General features: G+C 41.4%; 1 protein-coding gene across 1 annotated transcript; it reads right to left on the bottom strand.

Moving 5' to 3' along the window:
- Window positions 1-78: 78 nt before the first annotated feature.
- Window positions 79-19,029, bottom strand: LOC139562085 (protein CC2D2B-like). Its single transcript, XM_071379410.1, has 23 exons — window positions 18,984-19,029; window positions 17,873-17,934; window positions 17,693-17,766; window positions 17,531-17,608; window positions 17,261-17,353; window positions 15,622-15,745; window positions 15,325-15,461; window positions 14,703-14,831; window positions 14,288-14,497; window positions 14,086-14,177; window positions 13,865-14,005; window positions 12,617-13,003; window positions 12,257-12,437; window positions 11,921-12,074; window positions 8,962-9,106; window positions 8,700-8,802; window positions 8,291-8,494; window positions 6,309-6,395; window positions 6,042-6,136; window positions 5,341-5,502; window positions 4,786-4,873; window positions 3,914-4,267; window positions 79-104 (listed from the first exon to the last, which is right to left on the bottom strand). Exons 2-22 carry the CDS (start codon window positions 17,931-17,933, stop codon window positions 4,253-4,255), a joined length of 2,760 nt encoding a protein of 919 aa, XP_071235511.1. The 5' UTR covers window position 17,934; window positions 18,984-19,029; the 3' UTR covers window positions 79-104; window positions 3,914-4,252.
- Between the last annotated feature and the right edge of the window lie 122 nt (window positions 19,030-19,151).

Genomic DNA, 19,151 nt, shown 5'->3' with positions numbered 1-19,151 from the left:
CTTCTCGCGGGTATCTCTATGCCCTGGTCATTGACCATGTCCTCCCCTGTCCACATGTAGCCCAGTAGAGTCGGTGGGGTACAGATGGTCAGTTTCTCATACACCTATCAAATCATAAGATATGGGCGAGTTGACTCTTAGATAAAAGGGTTCCAAAAGGATTCTTTGCAGAGGGATAGGTTTCAACCAAGAAACGTTTTCATCTGAAGAACCCTTTATTTGAAATATTGCCTGAGCATTACTCTTTACCTCAGTGTTTAAACTTTTAGTAATCGGATAAGTTTAAAAAGAGAGGTGTTAGAATGTTTGAAATTGTACCTATATAGGGATATTTGTGCATGTATCTTGTACCGTAATCATTTCACATATACAACACTGACATAGTTGATATCTTTGGAAAACAGAAAGGAAAAAGCCGCACACTGCTGCTCATGCTCCCAGGTGATATTTATTTACAACGTATCCCAGGTGGGGGTGGAAGGTCCTATACATAGGGGCAGTACTCAGTGACATCACTTCCTGAAACAGGAGGTAAAAAATGAAAAACTGTTTCACAATATTAACATTCAATGTATCAGAAATATGTGATACACAGAATGTGATCAATATTTATAGTAATATACATTACACATACAATATTCAATAAGGATTTAAAAAAAAAACACAATTTAACTTATTGAAACTATAAAAACAGTTTCAAGTCAAACTCCTCGTTAAGGCCAAGAGGAGTCGGTGTTCAGCCTGTGGATCCAGAAAGATTCCCTTTGAAGAAGTTTCCTCTCAATGTCCCCTCCCCTGCGTGACATCTTGACCATTTCTATTCCATATTCCAATGTCCAATACCTTTGTCCTGTGCGGGGTGGGTAAATGAGTTACATTTGTACGTAAAGCTGCTTTGAGCGCATTGGGGAAGGCATTTAAGGACATTATCAGGAAGCACTGGTACATTATTGAATCTGACCCACAACTGAAACCCAGTTTTAAATATTCCCCACGTATGATTTTTAAAACACCTCCAAACGTGTGTGATATTGTGGTTATATGGATCCACATGCTGAACACCGACTCCTCTTGGCCTTAACGAGGAGTTTGACTTGAAACCGTTCTTAAAGTTTCAATAAGTCTGAAGTGTGTTGTTTAAAAAAAATCCTAATTGAATATTGTATGTACAGTGGGGAGAACAAGTATTTGATACACTGCCGATTTTGCAGGTTTTCCTACTTACAAAGCATGTAGAGGTCTGTCATTTTTATCATAGGTACACTTCAACTGTGAGAGACGGAATCTAAAACAAAAATCCAGAAAATCACATTGTATGATTTTTAAGTAATTAATTTGCATTTTATTGCATGACATAAGTATTTGATCACCTACCAACCAGTAAGAATTCCGGCTCTCACAGACCTGTTAGTTTTTCTTTAAGAAGCCCTCCTGTTCTCCACTCATTACCTGTATTAACTGCACCTGTTTGAACTCGTTACCTGTATAAAAGACACCTGTCCACACACTCAATCAAACAGACTCCAACCTCTCCACAATGGCCAAGACCAGAGAGCTGTGTAAGGACATCAGGGATAAATTGTAGACCTGTACAAGGCTGGGATGGGCTACAGGACAATAGCCAAGCAGCTTGGTGAGAAGGCAACAACTGTTGGCACAATTATTAGAAAATGGAAGAAGTTCAAGATGACGGTCAATCACCCTCGGTCTGGGGCTCCATGCAAGATCTCACCTCGTGGGGCATCAATGATCATGAGGAATGTGAGGGATCAGCCCAGAACTACACGGCAGGACCTGGTCAATGACCTGAAGAGAGCTGGGACCACAGTCTCAAAGAAAACCATTAGTAACACACTACGCCGTCATGGATTAAAATCCTGCAGCGCACGCAAGGTCCCCCTGCTCAAGCCAGCGCATGTCCAGGCCCGTCTGAAGTTTGCCAATGACCATCTGGATGATCCAGAGGAGGAATGGGAGAAGGTCATGTGGTCTGATGAGACAAAAATAGAGCTTTTTGCTCTAAACTCCACTCGCCGTGTTTGGAGGAATAGAAGGATGAGTACAACCCCAAGAACACCATCCCAACCGTGAAGCATGGAGGTGGAAACATCATTCTTTGGGGATGCTTTTCTGCAAAGGGGACAGGACGACTGCACCGTATTGAAGGGAGGATGGATGGGGCCATGTATCGCGAGATCTTGACCAACAACCTCCTTCCCTCAGTAAGAGCATTGAAGATGGGTCGTGGCTGGGTCTTCCAGCATGACAACGACCCGAAACACACAGCCAGGGCAACTAAGGAGTGGCTCCGTAAGAAGCATCTCAATGTCCTGGAGTGGCCTAGCCAGTCTCCAGACCTGAACCCAATAGAAAATCTTTGGAGGGAGCCGAAAGTCCGTATTGCCCAGCGACAGCCCCGAAACCTGAAGGATCTGGAGAAGGTCTGTATGGAGGAGTGGGCCAAAATCCCTGCTGCAGTGTGTGCAAACCTGGTCAAGAACTACAGGAAACGTATGATCTCTGTAATTGCAAACTAAGGTTTCTGTACCAAATATTCAGTTCTGCTTTTCTGATGTATCAAATACTTATGTCATGCAATAAAATGCAAATTAATTAATTAAAAATCATACAATGTGATTTTCTGGATTTTTGTTTTAGATTCCTTCTCTCACAGTTGAAGTGTACCTATGATAAAAATTACAGACCTCTACATGCTTTGTAAGTAGGAAAACCTGCAAAATTGTCAGTGTATCAAATACTTGTTCTCCCCACTGTATATTACTATAAATATTGATCACATTCTCTGTGTATGATCATATATTTTGATACATTGAATGTTAATACTGTGAAACTATGTTATACATTTTTTACCTCCTGTTTCAGGAAGTGATGTCACTGAGTACTGCCCCTATATATAGGACCTTCCACCCCCACCTGGGATACGGATAAATAAATATCACCTGGGAGCATGAGCAGCAGTGTGCAGTGTTTTCCTTTCTGTTTTCCATGAGTTTACCTACAACTCCAGCACCTGCTGAAAGTACCTGGATGTGACAACAAACAAATAGTAAACATCTTGGCCATGTTCTGTTATAATCTCTACCCGGCACAACCAGAAGAGGACTGTCCACCCCTCATAGCCTGGTTCCTCTCTAGGTTTCTTCCTAGGTTTTGGCCTTTCTATGGAGTTTTTGCTAGCCACCGTGCTTCTACACCTGCATTGCTTGCTGTTTGGGGTTTTAGGCTGGGTTTCTAGACAGCACTTTGAGATATCAGCTGATGTGAGAAGGGCTATAAATAAATTTGATTTGATTTAAAGCTGGTGGAACCATTCGTAGAAGGTTCTAGTAAGAACCCTTCAAAGATAAAAGGGTTCTTGGTAGAACCCTTCATAGAGGGTTCTAGGAAGAACCTTTAGATGATGAAAGGGTTCTTTGAGGTACCACTTATAAAGGGTTCTAGGAAGAACCCTTCATGGAGGGTTCTATGTAGAACCATTTACAGAGGGCTCTATGAAGTACCCTTCATTGAGGGTTCTGGGTAGAACCCTCTGCAAAGGATTCTACCTACCACCAAAAGGGTTCCCATATGGAGACAAGCCGAAGAACGCTATATGGTTGAACTTAGCACCTTGTTTGTATGATCGCACAGAAGACAATATAAGAATGTTAATTATCTACAAGGCAACCGTACATACAAAGACATGTTCACATACAGTAAGCAAGCACAGCAACTCCCCAACATTACTAGGCCAAGTTGGACAAAGCTGACAGGCTTTAAATCCTTTTATCCGGCTTGTGTGCACCACCTGAACGTGTGTGTGTGTGCACCACCTGAACGTGTGTGTGTGTGCACCACCTGAACGTGTGTGTGTGTGCACCACCTGAACGTGTGTGTGCGCGCAGAGCAGTACCTTGGATTGCTGCAGCAGAGATCTGAAGGGTAAGGTGACCGAGCCCAGCCACTGTCTGCCAGAGAACACCTGGCTTCCGCAGCCTCTCAGAGAACTGCTCTGGGTTTCACACAGGTGAGATAAAAGATGAAAGAAAAAAAAGAGAGTAAGGGAGGGATGGCGATGGGATAGACAGAATGTTGATTTCCCAGTTCACCCTGCGATTTGAAGTGGCCTTTGAATTGTGATTGTACTTTCATGGTTGAGGCTTACAGTACCTCAATGACTTGAAAGGACATCTCATCAAACACATTGATGACAATGTCGTCTTGTACTTTGGAAAGGCCTGCGTGGCTATAATCACCCCCTAAGGATCTGAGAGAACATTACATTTGACATTTCTGAAAGGTGATTTTATTCGCCCGAACAGTACAGTCACATGTGTATGTGTAAGGATGCACAGTGTTCACTTGTGGAGCCAGTTGGAGATGGAATTAACAGTGAATTAGGACAGTAGTGGATGTCATACTTAAACTCCAGGGTGAACTCTTCCCTCCAGCATGGGTTGGGTCCCTGCTCTATGCTGCTCTCATATGTTGTCTCCTGAAACCTAACCTCCACGAAGGGCTGAACCTGAGCCTGGCACAACCATGGGACAAACTCAACCTACTGTACCTGTTGTGAACCTACATAACCATATTGTTATATACAGTAAGTCATGTCAGCGGCCTATACGGCAACAAAAAAAAGCTATCAGGAAAATAAGTTCATGTTCGTAGCCCTGTAGTATCTGACTGTCAATCATGCAATTTGAGTTATGTTTCAATATACGGCGATCACGTCTCTGTCTGTGATATTTTAGCACCAAATATGTGCTACCTCTACCATTTTACCTGTACGACAGCCTTTTCCGAGCTGCTTTTCATGTTGTGTCTGCTGCTGCTGGACAGACCACAGCAGGAGCCTCTTGCGTGGATCTCCCTTAAAGGTACACAAAACACAACTCATTAGATCTGCTTCCACACAGATGGAACTGCGTTGTCAAGGAAATAGAAAGTAGTGTCTATTTTTGATGGTGTTCTCTATGAGCGTGGTTGTCAAGTGGGGGAGGAAATTCAGTCAAAAGGTTTTTATCTTTGCTAGAATTGGATAAGAGGACCATTACATCACGCATTGTACAGTACAGTAAGAATTATTTTAGGATAGCTGCAGGCATGAGAAGCTGAAGTATCTGCCAATGTGGGGTTGTTAAGGCAAGTTGCCAAATGTTTTGTAGATATAGAGAATATGTTCAGCTAATAGTACAAGTAGTATTGGTTTGGGTGTACTGTAAAGTGATGATAGTAGAAGTAGAGGTATTTGTTATAGTAATAGCATAGGTTTTACGTTAGAAGCTGTAGTAGTAGTAGTTGTAAAAGTAGTAGGATGGGTAGAACTTGTATCAATACTTGAGGAAAGCCTCCTGGCGAACAGGCAGGCCCTGGGCATTGTTGATGGCAACATGGATCCTCAGGTCCCCGTCTGAGAGGGAGCAGGTAGGAATGATCTTCCTCTTCACACGCTGAGGCTGGAGAGGTCGCTTTAGTCTGAACACGTCCCAGTCGAACTCCCTGATGGGGTGGAGAGTGTTAGCCTGGAATTCAAATGGATATGCTCCATTTCAATGGTGAAACAAAGCATATCAGTTTGTATTCCGGGCTAGGACGCTAGAAGTGTCAGAGCAAAACATAGAGACGTGTCATCGTGTAGCCTGGTGGCAGGTAGCCTAGCGGTTAGAGCGTTGAGCCAGTAACTGAAAGGTAGCTCGTTCGAATCCCAGAACTGACAATGTGTCATATCTGTCGATGTGCCTTTGAGTAAGGTACTTAACCCTTATTGCTCCAGGGTTGCTGTTGAATGGCAGACCCTGGCTGTGACAACCCCACTCTCCAAGGGTGTCTCAGGGAGAATGGGATACGCAAAAAAACACTTTGAAAGAGAACAAATATAAGCACCCACTAAATTAGTATCATTATGTCTGCAATTTCGCAGAGGCCCCAAGAGCTAAAAATACTTATAGATTTCTTTATGACATGTGGTTTATGGGCTGTACAGCAACACCATTTGTATGTGGAGAAGGGTTAAGGAGAAAATGAGTCTTGATACTCACATCACCGTATCTGCCTCGTGGTACTCGGTGACTATATCAGAGAACTTGTACTTCCTCTTGATGTTCAACAGTTTTTCTCTTGCCAAATTCAGCGCCTAAAAAAAACAATTACAGCTCGCATGACAATCGAAAATGACATGTCTGTATTGCTACTCGTTAGCACACGTTCATATATCAAACAGATCATATGAGTAAGCTGTGAATACAGACATACGCGATAAAATGCAATCTGACTCCAGATGACAGAATCTAGGGAAGGAAGAGTACCTTTTGTATGTAGTGGATAGAGCGTGCTCTCTGCATTGTGATAGGGTCTTCATCCATAAGGGACAGACTTGGGAATGCACCATAATCCTGGGAAACAGCAAAGCAACAAATGTCCACTTAAGTTAAAAAAAAATCCCCCACAAAAAATTTTTTATTGCAGGAAGAGAGTAAAGTATGTACAGTTGAAGTTGGAAGTTTACATACTTAGATTGGAGTCATTAAAACTCGTTTTTCAACCACTCCACAAATTTCTTGTTAAAAAACTATAGTTTTGGCAAGTCGGTTAGGACATCTACTTTGTGCATGACAGAAGTAATTTTTCCAACAATTGTTTAGACAGATTATTTCACTTATAATTCACTGTATCATAATTCCAGTGGGTAAGAAGTTACATACACTAAGTTGACTGTGCCTTTAAACAGCTTGGAAAATTCCAGAAAATGATGTCATGGCATTAGAAGCTTCTGATATGCTAATTGGCATCACTTGAGTCAATTGGAGGTGTACCTGTGGATGTATTTCAAGGCCTACATTCAAACTCAGTGCATCTTTGCTTGACATGGGAAAATCAAAAGAAATCAGCCAAGACCTCAGAAAAAAAATTGTAGACCTCCACAAGTCTGGTTCATCCTTGGGAGCAATTTCCAAATGCCTGAAGGTACCACGTTCATCTGTACAAACAATAGTATGCAAGTATAAACTACATGGGACCACGCAGCCGTCATACCGCTCAAGAAGGAGTCGCGTTCTGTCTCCTAGAGATGAACGTACTTTGGTGCGAAAAGTGCAAATCAATCCCAGAACAACAGCAAAGGACCTTGTGAAGATGCTGGAGGAAACGGGTACAAAAGTATCTATATCCACTGTAAAACGAGTCCTATATCGACATAACCTGAAAGGCCACTCAGCAAGGAAGAAGCCATTGCTCCAAAACCGCCATAAAAAAGCCAGACTACGGTTTGCAACTGCACATGGGGACAAAGATCGTACTTCTTGGAGAAATGTCCTCTGGTCTGATGAAACAAAAATAGAACTGTTTGGCCATAATGACCATCATTATGTTTGGAGGAAAAAGGGGGAGGCTTGCAAGCCGAAGAACACCATCCCAGCATCATGTTGTGGGGGTGCTTTGCTGCAGGAGGGACTGGTGCACTTCACAAAATAGATGGCATCATGAGGAGGAAAATTATGTGGATATATTGAAGCAACTTCTCAAGACATCAGTCAGGAAGTTAAAGCTTGGTCGCAAATGGGTCTTCCAAGTGGACAATGACCCCAAGCATACTTCCAAAGTTGTGGCAAAATGGCTTAAGAACAACAAAGTCAAGGTATTGGAGTGGCCATCACAAAGCCCCGACTTCAATCCTATAGAAAATGTGTGGGAAGAACTGAAAAAAGATGTGCAAGCAAGGAGGCCTACAAACCTGACTCAGTTACACCAGCTCTGTCAGGAGGAATGGGCCAAAATTCACCCAACTTATTGTGTGAGGCTTATGGAAGGCTACGCGAAACATTTGACCCAAGTTAAACAATTTAAAGGCAATGCTACCAAATACTAATTGAGTATATGTAAACTTCTGACCCACTGGGAATGTGATGAAAGACAACAAAAGCTGAAATAAATCATTCTCTCTACTATTATTCTAACATTTCACATTCTTAAAATAAAGTTGTGATCCTAACTGACCTAAGACAGGGAATTTTTACTAGGATTAAATGTCAGGAATGATGAAAAACTGAGTTTAAATGTATTTGGCTAAGGTGTATGTAAACTTCAGACTTCAACTGTACCTGTATGAAACTATTTATGAAACAAAGCCAAAACATTGCAGATTATAGGGATGAGGAAGTAGTCTACTCTGGTCCCACAGATTTGTTTATGCTGTGTATAGCCAAACATTGGCATGACAATGACCATGCTGTAGGAATTGGCAAGACAGCACAAACTAATCTGGAACCAGGCTATATGAGAAGGGCATTACAGCGAACATTGCTTCAGTAATGTCTCTGTCGTGGAGAGGGATGGGTTTGGAGGGGCTGACGTCCACAGCATGAGAGCTCCGCAGCTGCAGGAGACCAAAGCGTCTGGACTTCTCCAGCTGCTCCTCAGTGGTGAAGTCAAACTCCTCCTCCAGGGCATGCAGGCGGAAGTGACCCGTGGCTCTGTCTCGCTGCTCACAGGCCTCCTATTGGTCAAACAATATGAGACGCTACTTCAAACGTCCACTTCAAACCAAGTGCTCCGGGCAAGCTTTCATGTTTCAGCACTCTAGCCGTTTCCTGGATTTGAATCCATGGCAACCACTGAGTGTTTTGTATCAACAACACATCATTGGGTTTATTTTGATAGAATACAAGTGGAGGTTCTGAGTCTACAGTGTTAACACTCACCCTAAGGAGTTCTGTGAGTTCTGTGTTAGAAGGGTGGTTGGGGTCAAACTGAAGGTCCCTGATCCATTCAAGCCTACTTGCATTGGGACCGCTGGCTATGGGTCTACAGGCAATGTAACATGGTTAGGGTTTCTAGTGCAAGACAGCCTAAAGAAAAGCCTTCAACTCATAAGGTAACAGACAAACAGAGGTGTGTGTGTGTGTGCGTGTGTGTGAAGACGGTCAACCTTGTGGAAGTCAGTCAGGTGTTGTTCAGACTCACCTGGTGAAGCTGGGTCTGTGTGGTGGGGCAGTGGGCGCCATGGGAACGCCACTCTCATCCACAGCCCAGGAGACAACATACAGCATTCTCCCAGAGGTCATGAGGCACACCTTGGCATCCTCCTTCTCTAGTTTGAATGGGACATCTAAAAAGACCATTGTTTTGTCACTAAAGATCTGGGTTGACGTTATCCTTATACAACAACAAAAAACCACATAGTGAGCTAAATTACCATATCTTTTTAAATAGACTTTCACAGGATAGCTCATCACTAAATATCAACGGTAAAATTGGGGTGTAGATATTGGGGGTGACGAACTGTAGATAAAAAAAAAAAAATAAAACACAATTCCTGCAATTCACTTATTATCTATGAGGGGTATTTTGAGGGGTATATGGTGGGGTATTTTGAAAACACAGTATAAGTGGAAGGATAAGTGGAAAGCCAGCTAATTTCCTGCAATTCTACACATTTTACCATGGGGCAGAGAGAATTTTTCTGTTTTATAGCTCATTACATGCTATTTTTCACATTTTGCAATGAGAATGCTAATTTCCTGCTACTCTACACAGTTTGCCATGAGGCTGAGACAAATTTAAAAAAATTATATTCTGTTAAATCATACCCAAATAATGTTGTTGACTAAATTATACTTATATTTGTGGCCAAAGCATAAATTGTAGAGAAAAACCCCCACCTCAAACTTGTATCTCAAGCTTGTATCTTCCTCCTCATAGAGGAATGTCAATCAGAGGTCTACTCGTGTGAATATTTTTAATGATACGCCCACATCATTCTGTTGTTGGGGTACGCCCACACCATTCCAACACAGAAAAACTGCTTTTTCACAAACTTTAATTACCCTTTTTTTGCAAGGAAAACTATTTCAGTCATACTGTAATTAATTATAGGTCATATTTCAGAGAAATCTCGAAACACTGAACAGTTACTTTAAATGTTGACTTTGGGCAAAAACGAAAAAATAACGGCTATGTAAAGATCGTCTGTGGTGGTAGAAGGATCGGACCAAAGCGCAGCGTGGTAAGTGTTCATGTCTTTAATATAAATCCAAAACTGAACACAGGAACAAAAACAATAAACGATGATCAAACGAAACAGTACCGTGTGGCGACAAACACTGACACGGAAACAAACACCCACAAGCCAAAAGTGAAACCCAGGCTACCTAAGTATGATTCTCAATCAGGGACAACGATTGACAGCTGCCTCTGATTGAGAATCATACCAGGCCGAACACAAAACCCCAACATAGAAAAACACACATAGACTGCCCACCCCAACTCACGCCCTGACCATACTAAATAAAGACAAAACAAAGGAAATAAAGGTCAGAACGTGACAGGCTATAAACTGTATAACTGATCAATGCACCATCATACCAGGTCATTCAAAGCTTGAAAACAAACAAAAATGGATGAATAAGATATTTGGCTACAGAAGTGCCATTTCTTACTGATCTATACAGCTTCCATCCAAAAACAAATCCTAACGAACTAGCTACGTTGGTCGCAGCGTACATGACCAGAATGACACATTGATGAACCACCAAAGGCAAAACCCATTTCTGTTCGAAAATTGAGAAAGACAAGTTGGACAGTTTTTCGTGATCAGAGTCAACAGTTAAAGCAAATTTCCTGCAATTGTACACATTTTGTTCATATGCTATTTGTGGGGCCCCCAACCCCTCCCTGCCCCCCAAAAAACGTTTGTATATACAGTACCAGTCAAAAGTAGCCACCCTTTGCCTTGATGACAGCTGTGCACACTGTTAGCATTTTCTCAACCAGCTTCATGAGGAATGCTTTTCCAACAGTCTTGAAGGAGTTCCCACATATGCTGAGCACCCGTTGGCTGCTTTTCCTTCACTCTGCGGTCCAACTCATCCCAAACCATCTCAATTGGTTGAGGTCGAATGATTGTGGAGGCCAGGTCATCTGATGCAGCACTCCATCACTCTCTTTCTTGGTCAAATAGCTCTTACACAGCCTGGAGGTGTTTTGAGGCATTGTCCTGTTGAAAAACAAATTATAGTCCCACTAAGCGCAAACCAGATGGGATGGAGTATCGCTGCAGAATGCTGTGGTAGCAATGCTAGTTAAGTGTGCCTTGAATTCTAAATAAATCACTAACAGTGTCACCAACAAAGCATTCCCACACCATCACACCTCCTCCTCCATGCTTCACGGTGGGAACCACACATGCAGAGATCATGCGTTCACATACTCTGCGTCTCACAGACACGGCGGTTGGAACCACAAATCACAAATTTGGACTCATCAGACCAAAGGACAGATCTCCACCGGTCTAATGTCCATTGATCGTGTTTCTTGGCCCAAGCAAGTCTCTTCTTCCACAAATTCACTATTAACAAGGCACACCTGTTAATTTAAATGCATTCCAGGTGACTTCCTCATGAAGCTGGTTGAGAGAATGGCAAGAGCTCCCGAGTGGCGCAGCGGTCTAAGGCACTGCATCTCAGTGCTTGAGGCGTCACTACAGAGCCTGGTTCGATTCCAGGCTGTATCACAACCAGCCGTGATTGGGAGTCCCATAGGGCGGCGCACTATTGGCCCAGCGATGGCCGAGGTAGGCCGTCATTGTAAATAAGAATTTGTTCTAAACTGTCTTGCCTAGTTAAATAAAGGTTGAATAAAAGAGTGTGCAAAACTGTCATCAAGGCAAAGGGTGGCTACTTTGAAGAATCTCAAATATTAAATATATTTTGATTTGTTTTTTGGTTACTACATGATTCCATATGTGTTATTTCATAGTTTTGATGTCTTCACTACTATAGAAAATAGTAAAAATAAGGTGTGTCCAAACTTTTGATTCATACTGTATATCGGGGGGGGGGGGGGGGATCCCTGTAGCAATTTCACCAATGCTAAATACCACATCTTCCAAACAATCACAAATCATAGCTACAACGTTACTCACTGCTCCCAACACCAGCGTAGTAGGCCTTGGTGGCTCTGTCACTGCTGAACTCTGACCTCTCCATTGTAGCGTTGCTAGAGAGCATGTTCCTGTCTGGTATGGGCACATACATTTTGGCCACAACAGTGCTCTTTTGTTTCACTGTCTCACAAATCTGGAATTGTGAATTTACAAAACAAGTAATTAACAGTTTATAAACTACTTATAAGGCCATTTAAACAAATCCTTTATAAAGTGTAGCTTAACATAAAGTGCTACTGGAACAATGTAAGAATATAACATCTCTCAAAAGCCAAAAACGAATGACCAATATTATTGACAGCAAGAGAAACATACCTCAAGCATAATGTTCTCTGGGCTGTGTACTATCTGCATGTTGAACATCTGTTGAATTTGAACTCCGAAGTCACTGTTGTCGAACATGGATGGCTCGGAGGTAGACACATGCTTTCCATTATAGAATATGTTCACTGATACTTTGTGGTTGGCCAGTTCATATCTTCTAACCTTCTCATCACTATAAAATATGAACAAATTGAATACATTGCTAACATCAAAATACATGATCGTATATCAGTCAGTGCCAAAGTAAGTGCCATGTCCACTCTCAACTGGAGAGTCTTAAAAACATACATTTCCAATGAATGAATAAACAACAACTAGCTCAAATCTTTCTGCTTCTGAAGAGAATCTTACGGTGGACAGCTACTGGTTGGAGTGACCACCCCACACATAGTAAGAACAGGAACTAGATCGAACTGATCTGCCTCCTGCTTGACAGAATCAGTAGACATCTCTTCTTGTCCTGGAACTGGAGGGATGTATATATCCTCTTTGTTATGCTCCTTCAGCTCCCTACACAGGTAGTGCTGCTTGATCGCTACGTCTCCATCCGTGTAGAGATGTGTCTGCAATTGGATGTTTACACCAACAACAATGCAACAAAGGTTACTACAAACAGCACGGCTGTAGTTAATTAATAACAGTTGTGTTAAGAGATTGTCAAGAGAGAAGACACTTGCTTTCGTGTACTCATCTGTCCCAGTTCTGTTTGTCGTGCTGTCAGTGATCCTTGTCTTCACTCTGTGAATGAGATTAGTTGCAATGAAAAATATACATTGCAATGCTTTCTAAACACTTCCTGGTTACAACCATAGAGTTGGATAGAGGCCAGACTTGACCCCAAGATTTTTTTGTATCATGGGAAGTGCCACTGAGGGCCATTCACCATTTTGAAGTAGTCAAATGGATGTAACTTGCTCTGGGTTAAGTAAGGTTCACATAATTCCATCCAGGTCAGCAGGGAGGGTCAGCCAATGGATTATACTCCTGAGCAAACATTCCATAACTGAAAGTGGCAGTAAATCACCAAACTTGGCTTTATACCTGTTCAGACTATACACACTACAACACACTAGTTGTAGTATGCACCTTTCAGTTTAATAACGAACTGTCAATACACTCAAAGAAGTAAAAGAAGAAATTGAAAACTTTAAAATGAGCGTAGCCTTAAATGGCTCTGCCCATGCTTTCACAGAAGCAGCCATTGTAAAGACAGGAGATGCGTTCTCTAGTATCTCTATGGTAACAACTGCTCTATCCTAAATGTTGAACACATGAATAGCCTACTTTAAGATGATATCCCACTGTATGCTTTGCAATGACTTTAAAAGTCAATGTGAGGATGAAGAAATATAAATCCAATCAAAATCTAAATGTATTGGTTACATCCGCCGAGCCCATTCCCAACAATGCAGAAAAATATTTGCTCAATATTTTAAAAAGGACATCGTAACACAATCAAATAACAATAACGAGGCTATCGAGCGATGTGTGTTGTTCATGTGATATGACCCATGACGTACATGAACGTTTATGACCAGAATTTGCATGTACAGCATATTTAGGTCTATTCTATGTCAAAATAATACAAATGATGCTTACTTATGCAGCTGTAATGTCACAGTGGTGTTCACATAGCCGTTCTTGGCCCTGAGGGTTTTGATTCGCTTCCAAGCAGCAACAATGTTCCTCACCAGAGAGATGTCTGCCTGCCTCTCATTCTTCAGTGCTACATGGGTCTTTCTGCAGTGAGCAGATTCATTAAAGCAATACCTTTAAAAAACATAAATAATCGTATTTCTTAGAACAGAAATCCCTCTCACCGTATTTCCTGTCTCAGATCCCGTAATTTTGAGCAAGGAGCAGTTTCATCAGTGGTGGTCAAAGCTGTTTCTGACTTCTTCAGTCCGCTTAGCTACCAGGGTGAGGTACAACATTTTATTGCAGATTAACAATATACTACTGTGTGACTGCATTACTTTCTCCCAAATGATTTCAATTGTAAGTCTTATGATAGTGTTGTACCTTGTCCTGCAGAGAGGTAGTTGCACCCTTCATCTCACGGGTTTCATAATGCTCATAGAGCTCATACAGTCTCTGAGCCAACACATGCTCTGTGCTAAACAGGGGATGATGGGTGAAGTTCAGCCTGGCTAGGTTCAGGTCAAGCTGCCACAGCCCTGCACTGCCCTCTGCATTAGAGACAACAGATCCTGCACTTCGCAGTTTATCAGGCTGTAAGTGGACATGGTATTACTGACTGGCTGTAGGTGCTTCAAGCATGGTATTAATGACAGGTGGGATTAGGTCAAGTGTCTTTAAAAATGGGTTTTGCATCAATGAAAATAGGGACTTTATATGTAACAAGCCATTCCACTTATAAGACATTACAACATTACACATTTTACATCACACATAGTAGACTCAAGGACAGACTCACCCTCATGTGCACCGTGGCCAGACAAGGAGACTGGCATGAGAATGGGAAATCTACTTTACAATGCCAATACTTCTGGATTGGGTCCGGAATAGCAATCATGCAACCATTCTCTCCAAACCAGGACTGTCCCTGAACGACAACAAGTGCACAGCATCTCCGCTCACTTTTGCTTACACATAATAAAGGTCAACGTGGTACTTTGCTGATAAAATGTCAACAAAACCAGATAAAATGTAATGTGCCTTTATATCAGCAATTTTACATTTTAGTCATTTAGCTAAGCAGTATACTGTACATAGCATAAAATGTTTCATTAGAGCCGATTCCATATATTTCCTGAATGGTAAAAGGCACCATTTGATGACATCTGAATGTAAACATGAATACTCCTCTTTCCTGTGCTCATTTTAGATATTGCGTAACACGTTGTTTCATAACCAGAATTCTAAAGAGAGCCATAAAAAGACTGCTCATATGATGCGATTAAATTATTACAAATATGTATTATGTAACCCCTATATCAGTCAACCTTTACTCCCTAAACATACTGAAATACAAAATAGAAAATATTGTGATTATGTACCGGGAATGTACTTATTATCGATATAACATGAATCAATACCTTTTCTTCCTCAATCAGCCGGTTGCCCATTTTGTTTATCATCTTCCTCGGCACTTGGGGCCTCTCACAGACATAAAACCCTTCATCCTCCAAAAAACGGGGCTTCAAATACCTTGGTATAATCCTCATTTGGTTTACTGTCATCAGATTTAATCAAATGATTCTCACTTTAAAATTCTATTTCCTTCACATTCAGTTATAATAACAGCAAAAGCAACAATAAGGTACTAAACATAAACAGTAGGGGTATCTTTTACATCTCAAAATGTTAACATAAAGACTATAGGTCTACATCACCTGGTAAATCACTGGGTACAAATAAAAGGTCTGGATTTACATCGAGTGTCTCAATATCACCAGGAACAAGAGGATTGTGACACTCATCCACATTCTCAATATCGATGACAGTATCTATCCCACTCTATCATGGAAACAAAATAAACATGTTTCAATAGAGGCTGCATATTAATAATGTGGCAGCCATTTCATAACACAGTTACATAGGTGAATGACAAAATGTTTTAAAGGCCCAGTGCAGCCGTTTTTATCTCAATATCAAATCATTTCTGGGGAACAATTTAAGTACCTTACTAACCAGGTTTCCATCCAACCTTTTTTTATGCGAGTAAAGTACATGTCGGCTCAAATAATGTCATGACAGGCCTGATGGAAACCGAAAATGTGTGGGTAAACTTTCCAAATGTCAACAACAACAAAAATACACTACACAAGGTAGGATCTTTTTGTCAGTAAAATGTATTATGCGAGAAATGTCGGTGGAAACGCTTTTATGAGCAAATATTGATATAATAACCATCATATCAAAGTAAACTTGGGCGTTTATGTGTTGACATGTTGTGTGGTCCTCCCTGAATTATGATGAACTTCACAGGGTGGTGAAGGTGCAAGGCGATGAGCTTGATGCTCCTTTCCAATGAATAGCGAGGGTACATTTTTTGTTGTTGTGAGAAAACCATCAGTCAAGTTAAAAATACGATTTTTTTTAGGTACATGGGAATTTAACTGCAAAAGGTATTTTTTATGAGCACTACGTCATCACGCACAGACTTTTATCCTCAACAAGTCAATTTGATGGAAAATGCGCATATTCGTTTTATACGGATTTTAGAATTGTCAGAACCTCTAGGATTACTGGGTGGAGGAGTCAAGCGCAGAGAGCAGGTTAGTTCAGAACGTGGATTTTTATTCCTGACGACAGTGAAAACGGTCATGCCCAACACACAGGCGCATGAAAAATACCAGTCCAAACACACAGGACTAAACTGTCCGGAAAAATAGCATCCACCTAAATTCCAACACCAACGAACAGAAAAACAAGCCCGCACAAAAGCCGGCGGGCCTCTGCCCTTAAATAGCCTACCCACAAAACGAAACTCAAAACAGGTGCACCCAATCAGCCCAAACTAACTGAAACAAAAAGAAGGGAATCGATGGCAGCTAGTAGGCCGGTGACGCCGAGCGCCGCCCGAACAGGAAGAGGCACCATCTTCGACGGGATTCGCGACAAGAATATTTGCATGAAAATCTGTCGCCAATTGGATGGAAACCTAGCTACTGTGATTGTTTTCGATTAAAATGGTCAAAAAGAAACATAAATAGCTTCTTAGCAAAGAGCAATTTCTCAAGCAAGAATTTTGCTAGGACTGAGTGGCCTGAGTGGGGAGGGGAAAATGTGCTGTTATTGGCAGAGATGTTTGAAACTCTCTTTCTTGTTGGTCTATTAACTATTTTCAAGCCAACTTGACACAACTGTGGGAAGCATTGGAGTCAACATGGACCAGCATCCCTTTACTCAGTGTATATAAAACTCAGGAAATCACGTTTTTGACTGCACTGGGCCTTTAATACATTTATGATCACAGCTATCTTCGTACATTTTCCACCAAATGTATATTCTTCACTATTGCTGGGCTACCTGTTGTGAAAGTGTGCCAGTGGTAGGTCCATTCTTCTCCAATTCATCAAATCTATGGCAGAAGAATCGATAGGCTTCTTCCTCTGAGCATGACTTAAAAGAAAATAGTACAAAGACAGGCCAGACTATAAGAGAAACACACTCTCTCATTTAAGTAAGTATGTATCAAATCAATAGTACAACATAATGATGAAAGCCAGACCCAATACCCTGGTCAGACTTCTAGCCTACTGTATAATGCACAAATGACAAGACCTGTATTTTCCCTACCGGCTTGTCAGCAGTCTTCTGAGGTTCTTTTATTCTCACTTCTCTTGCGGCATTGATTTTACTTTGAAGGATTTTTAACTAGATGAGGGAACATAACGATGACAAGATGAACCTGTTCACATATTGTGGTTATAGCTTTAGTGGAAATAAAGACTATCTCACCTTGTATTCCTGGAGCATTAGTCGACCTCTTTCTTGACTTCTGCTGAGCCTAATATGCGGGGGATGTTGTATCACTGTCAAATGTGGTCACCAAGCAGAGTCAGTAAACACAACACAACAACAACAATCAAATGCACAATTCTCTACTGAATAAAACAAAATGATGCAGTACGCCAATACCCCTTTCTTGGATGTACACTCCATCTTGAAGCTGAACCTTTTCCTTATTCTCCTCTGTCATCCTGACAAACAAATGGATATGTCATACAGAACTGTTTCACTATTGCCACGAGTTATAGCCACATGTCTCATCCTCAAGCCTCACCTTGAAGTTGCGCAAAAATGAGATAAACATTTCTTAAATTCCTTTTAATATCTTGTTAGGATACAGCTGGAGCAGATAGCCTAATCATAGTGTTTTTACAGTCTAGTGAGACCTGGCAGACAAGTCACCATGCCATGGTCGCCATGGGATCAAATAAACATTAGATCAAATAAACGAACTACTAGAACAAAGACACAAACTCTCAGGAAAGACAAATAATGGTGAAAGTGTAGGAAAATAACACCCAATTGATAAGTACTAGCTAGCTAGTTAGACTCTCAGCACAGATGAAAGGGGTTAGCTAGTTCTAATATTTTCTCTCAGCATAGCTAGCTAGCTACTAGTAACGTTAGCTAGTTTGCTCGCTAGCTAGGTTCCTCCCAAATGCATACTTATACCTAGCCAGCGAAAGTTAGCTAGATAGAACTTGATAGGCTTTGCTTTAGACAGCTCCCTCACTGTAGCTAGACAGCAGCTGATTGACCATACATGTAGCTACTAGGTATTATGTTTATGTAACATAGCTACTGTACCCAACGAAAGTCTGAGATTTCTTCGCCATAATTTCACTGCTCCACTGTCATGTTAGCTAGCTGTGCCCACACATCAGAGCGCGCTAAATCAACGTTCAATCAACGTTCTCGTCTTTGTACAAGCTGGCAGATTCAGCACTGGTCAGCTCCTGGTGCTGAAACTCAGCTACGACAGACAGATTTGGCTGCTTGCTGAAATATTTTTACAAATTTAGCAAGCCGGACACTTCAAGAATGTATAAAATGTATCTAGACCATTTAAAAGTGTTTTGCTTAATTAGCAGCTTCAAATATTAAACTGTGTGACTCTGAAGAAAGTTTAGAAATACTTGGTGATGGAACGTTGATGTACAGTTAGGTTAATAAATTCGTTTTATCAAATCTATCACCATGAGGTTTGAGTTGCACCATTGAGTAAATGCATTGTACAGACCTGATTGTAAAGGTTCTCTCTAGTGAATGAAAGGTGCGTGGGCGGGCTTCTGTCAATTCAAAAGGGAAAAAGTATTTCCTACAGGATTTTTTTCATTTTCGTACTTTCCTCTTCAATGTTATTTTTGATTGGTCGCTGAAATGGCTTCTAACCAATCAGCCGGCGTCT

The sequence above is a fragment of the Salvelinus alpinus genome, chromosome 32 (assembly GCF_045679555.1).
Source record: "Salvelinus alpinus chromosome 32, SLU_Salpinus.1, whole genome shotgun sequence".
Classification (NCBI taxonomy): Eukaryota; Metazoa; Chordata; class Actinopteri; order Salmoniformes; family Salmonidae; genus Salvelinus; species Salvelinus alpinus.
This window is presented reverse-complemented; position numbering and strand designations above follow the sequence as displayed.